General features: G+C 45.6%; 1 protein-coding gene across 1 annotated transcript; it reads right to left on the reverse strand.

Annotated features, from left to right (window-relative positions):
* Positions 1 to 293: 293 nt before the first annotated feature.
* On the reverse strand, positions 294 to 3,969 carry FOXL3 (forkhead box L3). Its single transcript, XM_052680338.1, has 3 exons — positions 3,622 to 3,969; positions 2,785 to 2,953; positions 294 to 2,432 (listed from the first exon to the last, which is right to left on the reverse strand). Exons 1-3 carry the CDS (start codon positions 3,726 to 3,728, stop codon positions 1,950 to 1,952), a joined length of 759 nt encoding a protein of 252 aa, XP_052536298.1. The 5' UTR covers positions 3,729 to 3,969; the 3' UTR covers positions 294 to 1,949.
* Positions 3,970 to 6,257: the final 2,288 nt, after the last annotated feature.

Genomic DNA, 6,257 nt, shown 5'->3' on the forward strand with positions numbered 1-6,257 from the left:
CCTGTGATCCTAGAGATTTTCCAACGTTGGTGTACACAGGGCATGGGCCAGTCTAACCCTTCATGCTGTGTGTTCAGATAGCAGCCAAGGTCAAGTGTGGATTCACAGGGAACTGAGAGCTCCCTTTGGAGGCACGGTTTGGTCACAAGAAGTCACGCCTTGGAAGTTCAGAAAACATGCAGCAATGAGACTTTGACACGATTGCCCATTTGGCTTTTTTTTGAAGAAGCAAAGACTTTGGTGTGCCACGGCAATGGCTGAAGACAGCAAGCTGTCTGCTTTTCCAAAAAACAAAAAAACAAAAAGCAAAAAACAACCAAGCATTTATTACCAATCGGTGTGAAATACTGCAGGTGGTGAATTGTGAGCAGGCAGCAGGACTTCCAGCAGCACGGCTACATACATCATGCATTTTTACAACATTTAAGTGCAGCGATATCGCTCCCTTTCTCAATAACAATATATAAGAATTTATAGTATAAATGTACAATATATATTAGACACAATGTAAAATAACTTAGTGAAATGTCGAAGCTTCTGCATAAAAATTCAAGTCATGCCTGAGCATACCTCTGGAACAATTTGCTCAGTCTTATCTCGTATACGTTCATTTTGTTCATGTTGCAAAGATAACTTTATCTCTCTACATAACTGCTGAAAACCACCAGAACCCTTGTCTGCTTTTTTACCTTCCTTAGGCCATGTTTCTGGTTGCCAAAACCAAGGCTTTGTGGCATCGCTGCTGATGCTGCCATTCGGTACCAGGAAATGATTACTTATGGACAAGTTACATAAGAACAAGTTCCTAAATGCCATGTAGAGCTCAGCGTTGTCCTTCAGGATCTGTTCTGAAACATCCCACAGTGTGTAAATGGTGCTGGAATGGTTTTCATTAGGAATGGAGATCAGGAGCTACCGTGGCTCTCTGTGCATAGTTCAGCTCACCAGCCTTCCTGAAATCTCATCAGGTACCACTTTGTCAATTGCTAGCAAGAAGGATCGATAGAAATCTTTTTAGTAGGAATATACAACTTGTCTCAGAGCAGATAGATGGGATTCTGGCTGTGGCTGACACAGAATGCAGCTTCTTGCAACCCCAGGTCTCCCTTCGTACTTGCTAGACAAAATGTGGTGAAGGGCTTTCCTGCAGCATCTGGAGACATTTGCTGGTAGTATGAGGGAGAGGGGAATTTCTGTTTTTAAATCAAGGCATGAGGAGACCCTATGCCTCTGTCACATCATCTATTGGTGTCTGCCAGTATTCAACAGCCTCACAACCAGCCTTCATGTGCTTAGCCTGAACACAGCTTCTGCACTTCGAACAATTCTGCTCTGAACATCAACAAAAATATACCTTAAACACATATTAATAGCTATATTTACGAAATAACAATGGATTAAAGCTGCATAGTACACAACAGTTTGGGATGTGATGCTAAAATCAAAATTAAGAGAAGACAGACTGATTTCCTGTGATTCATTTTAAGAAAACAAATGCTCACCCCCACCCCATTACATTCTTAGCCAGTGTAGATCAACAGAATTACGCCGTTGCAGATCTGCTCAAGAGCTGAGCCGTAAATTTCAGAGGAATTAACCCAAATTTCCACCAGTGAAAGTAGAATCAAATTCACTTTGTCTCTAAGAAAGCACTGGGTGTGGAGTGAGTCTGTTCTGTCAGATCCTGCTTGGAAAAGGAAACTCTCTGTGGTGGTGGATGGTGTCTGTGATAGTTCAGAAAACAAAGTCAGGGTACGATGAATTTCAGCGTGGCAAAAACTGATACTGGTGACAGTTATCTGTACTTCAAGCCCAGCACAGCTCTTTGGGTACAGACAGAGAAGGGAAAACACCTTCTGAATGTTGTTCAGGAGGAGGAGGCGGACAGCTGATGGCAGTGATGTCAGCCTGCACTGCAACCCAGACTTTGTTACTGTGGATAAATAACTTCACATTGTCCAGAGCTGGAGATTGATCTGCTGGGCCTCCAGTAGGTGATATTTGTTTTCTTGCATATTATATTGAGATCTCAGGACAGGCAAAGGGTCGGGGGCTGAAAGAATGTAATCGATGCTGAATTTTATTTCAGAATCCGATTTTGCTAAGGAGGAACTGCTCAGGCTCTGCCTGCTGGCTGTGCTGTTTGGAGCAAACCCACGGGGCTCCAGTAGTCTTGGTTCTGAGCCAATTCTTTCATGTATGCTTTCAGAAGAGGAAGTGCTGTTTAAAGCGGAGTCCATAGGAGATGTATCAGGGGACGAAGACCCTTTCCCTCTGCTTGATCTTTGCTCTTTATGTTCCTTTTTCATGTTCCTCCTCCTCCGCCTTCTCCGGTAATTCCCATTTTCAAAGAGATCCAGCATGGATTCGCATCCCGTTGCAAAGCTCCAATAGTTTCCTTTCCCCTTCTCATTCCCTTCTGTTCTGGGAACCTGTATTTATTTAAAGGCAGTTCAGTATTTGTATGTGTTACAGATGTTGCTGCAAAACATCTGCATTCATTTACATTCAAGAATGGTGTAAACACATATGACAAGACTTCTAAGCCTATTCTGTTTCATTATATGACTAGGATGCAAGCTCCAGCCTCTTCTGTTTGTTATCTATTAGCAGGCATCAGACGGGGATATACTCTTTATCTCTGCAATTGACAGCTTAGGCAGATTTAAGTGATTTGTGGCTCAGCTGTTCGTTTTCCTTCCTTCCTAGTGATGAAACTATTCCTGAATAATTTTTTTAGCCATGCACACGTTTTGTATGTAAATGCACAGTTACGGGTCTTACCTTTACAAAACAACTGTTTAGTGATAAGTTATGCCGGATGGAGTTCTGCCAGGCTCTTTGATTTGATCTGTAGTAAGGAAATTTCTTCATTATGAAGTCATAAATGCCAGAGAGGGTGACTTTATTTGAAGGACTTTGCTGGATGGCCATTGCAATTAAGGCAATGTAGCTGAAAAAAAGGAAAACTGCAGTTACACCATCTCCTCACCCCTACACTGTTATTAGGACCACACAGGTATGTGTGCGTCCATGATTCTGCTTCCAAAAGTTCTTCTTTTCTGCGCTGTGACCCGAGATGTCCTAGGATGAGTCCTGAGAGCAGTCACTGCAGTAATCAGCTCGAGAAGCAGGCAGCAATTCCAGACAACTGAGTCCCTGAGGGTTAAAGGAAGATCACCCACCTCCTGAACCCCATCAGAAAAGTTTCTGTGAGACAAAAGGCTGCAGAGAAACCCCTCACCAGAGCCTTGCCTGCTCAAGACATGGACCTCAGCTGCCCCAACAGCACCCACCACACTTCTCCACACCACACTGGGCACTATCTGCATCCCACTCCCCTGCTGGCATGCTGCACATCTCAATCCCCTTCTCCCAGGGCTCCCGGAGGTCAGTGGAGACCCTTTGAGCTTTGGTGGCTCAGCACTGTGACCCCACAGGAGACAAAACAAACCTTGAGCACTTCAAGCACAGGAAGGGGGAAATGTGCCCACCATGGCCCCAACCCCACCACGCACACCTGGGATGAGGAGCCCCACTGCCCCACACGCTCTGATCTCACCATCCCACAGCTCAGTAACCCTCCCCAGGGCTGGGGGACTTGGGGAAACTTCCTCTTACCTATATGCCGGTCTGGTGAATTTCTTTTCTTCGTCAGAACTACAGGTAGGATAATCATCACCATCATAATTAAAGCAGTTATAGGGGTACTGCGTGTTGTCAAACATCGTTCTGCTCCTTGCTCAGCTCCCGTGGAGTGAGAGAGATGGAGTGATGTTTCTCAGAGCGTGGGCTCCCTCCTCCCTTCTTCCCTCCCCTCTGTCTGCCTCGTTCCCTCTCTCCCCCCTCCTCACTCTCCCTCTCCTCCACACACACACACACACACACTCTCCCTGTTGGGGTGGGGACTGTTTTTGCAATTCTCTCGTCCCAGACAGCCCGTCTGTTAGGATATAATTATTTTATTTTTTATTCTGGGGGGATGCAGGGGGGGGTGAAGGGGATGTTGCTGTTATTGCTGCTCTCACCTCCAAGCCAGGCTGGAGCTGCAGAGTTGGGGTGACCCATTGCACCGGGCTGTGCCTGCCGGTAGCCAGCAGCTCACTGGGTGGTCTGGGTTGGAGTGGGGCCACTGCTTCCCCCGCCACATCCCAACGTGACAAAAGCAAACAGCATGCTGCTAATAAATCGTGCTTCAAGGTCCCTGCTTGGAAATTCAACTTTGAGAGCAGAGTCCCGCTGCGGCCCCCCAGTCCTCCCCCTTTGGCTTTTCTCTCCCCCCAGCAAAGAGGGGTGCCTTCCTTTTTATTTATTTCTGGAAACTGGACGTACGATGAGCAGGCGATCCTTGCGCTCGTCCCGATCTGCAGTCTATAATGCAGTATAATGGACATAAATTATATTTCCGTGACTAAAGGAAAATGTGTATGTTCAAAGAGAGGAGAACAGAGGGATACGAGGGACTACTGTCAAGCAGGAAAGTAAAAGGAAAATAGCTGTAGGCAGGAGAGCTGCCTGTGTGGGCTTTGATCTGAAGGATGAATTAGACTAATAGCCCTGTGTGTTGGCATCCAATACTGTAACAATTTAATAGTTTTTCAATGCTTTGGAGTGTTTTCCAACAAGTGATGTAAACTGAAGACATCACACGCCGTTTCAGAGGGGGCTAAGAAGGTGTATGCCACATGATAATTAAATTATTTGAAGACAGCTCTGTCCTGGGAGAAAACGGGTATTGGAAAAGAGAAAGCAAATTGGTGTGCAGAGAGTTGTGCGGATCGAAACATAAAGGCAGAACCACTAGCAATGCAACTGTGTTTTCTATAGCATCCTTCATACAAAGTATGTCCCCAAACCCCTGTTGGAGTTAAAGGATACAATTAGAGGAAAATTCAACCAAATGATAAAGAGCCCTTCAAAGTGTCGTTTAAGGGGCTCCTGGGGTTTTGGCAAAGATAGACATAAGAAAGCTTTTTCTGTGGAACGCAACAACGCAATACAGCAGGGAGTAGGGAGAAATATATGGCATGAAAAAATAGATAGAAGAGGTGCTTTCTGAGGAAGACGAGGCCAAGCAGAGAAATCCAAAACAAAAAATTGCCTTCACTCTAAAATACATCAGTGGGCATATGCATGAAGCATGCACTGCAGAGGAGGTCTTAATACAAAGGGTCAGCGACTGCTGCCCAAGGCACAAGCAGGGCTTTAATACTGAGTAAGATGGAGCAGGTTCAGTGATGAAGAACGAAATATGCAATGTCTGATCTTCATTCATACTCTGTCCAGATGGACTGAAAAGATTTAAATAAAGAAACTGGTGGGCTGTGGACTTGGGAAGGTTTTCTTGCAGTATAGCAGCCCTCCTCGAGACGAACACATGTCCACGTGGATTTGTAGCAGTGGTTCTTCACTTGGGGATGGTTTTACCTCTCTGACATTCCCATGACACAAGGATTGTGGTTTCTGATTTATAATAACCTTTGAAAAGGAGTGCTGGGGTAGCTGCTCTTGTTTTATACAGCCTATTGGTACCCTTCATTAAACTCTTAGATACTCCATGACACTTGCTTTGGTGAGAAAGTCAGGCTGTGCATTTGGACCAAAACCTTCACTTAGCAGGAGTGTGCAGCAGGGGAACTTTTCTGTAAAGGGAGTGACAGCAAATGAAAGCAATGTCATTCTTTCAGTAATGTGATGTACCTCATTTCCTGCCTGTTCTTAGCTTAGTGAGTGCAGTCAGTTCACCCCTGCCTGGCACATCTGTAACGTGCACCACCATAACAGTTAGACTGTCCTGTGCCACAGCTCATGGCCATCATCTGCCTCATCCTTTGCTGTGGAAGAAAACCTTTTGGCTAACTTTGTGCCTCAGAGACTGCTCTGTGGCTCTACGTCCAGCAAATGGCTTTGATGTGCCCTGGGAACCAGTGCTGGTGCCTCTGGAGAGCATCTCAGGAGAGACACCAAGGGGGGTGGAGCAAGGCACAATGGCCAGAGACACAATGAAACCTCTGCCCGTGCCATCTGTGTATTTTTTTAAAGCCTGCAGACTGATGTTTTATTCCCAAGAGAATGTTTATGGTCCAATTACACTCCTTGAGAATAATACTCATAAAGAATTGCCAACGTGCTCTTCTGGGCGCCGTGGCTGTGCTGGCAGGTGCTGTGCTTACGGTGGCGAAACGTTGTACGAAAGCTTTTTCCCAGCATCTGTGTGGCCGTTATAGTTTAACTAGAAGAACTGTAACTCATCGCTG

This window comes from Tympanuchus pallidicinctus, unplaced genomic scaffold (assembly GCF_026119805.1).
Source record: "Tympanuchus pallidicinctus isolate F22 unplaced genomic scaffold, pur_lepc_1.0 scaffold18, whole genome shotgun sequence".
Taxonomy (NCBI): Eukaryota; Metazoa; Chordata; class Aves; order Galliformes; family Phasianidae; genus Tympanuchus; species Tympanuchus pallidicinctus.

Coding starts and splice junctions, on each gene's coding strand:
- FOXL3 (XM_052680338.1), bottom strand. CDS start 3,728: ATGTTTGACAACACGCAGTACCCCTATAACTGCTTTAATTATGATGGT. Junction 2,954..3,621: donor TTCACCAGACCGGCATATAG/GTAAGAGGAAGT, acceptor CCTTTTTTTCAG/CTACATTGCCTTAATTGCAA. Junction 2,433..2,784: donor TAAACAGTTGTTTTGTAAAG/GTAAGACCCGTA, acceptor AAATAAATACAG/GTTCCCAGAACAGAAGGGAA.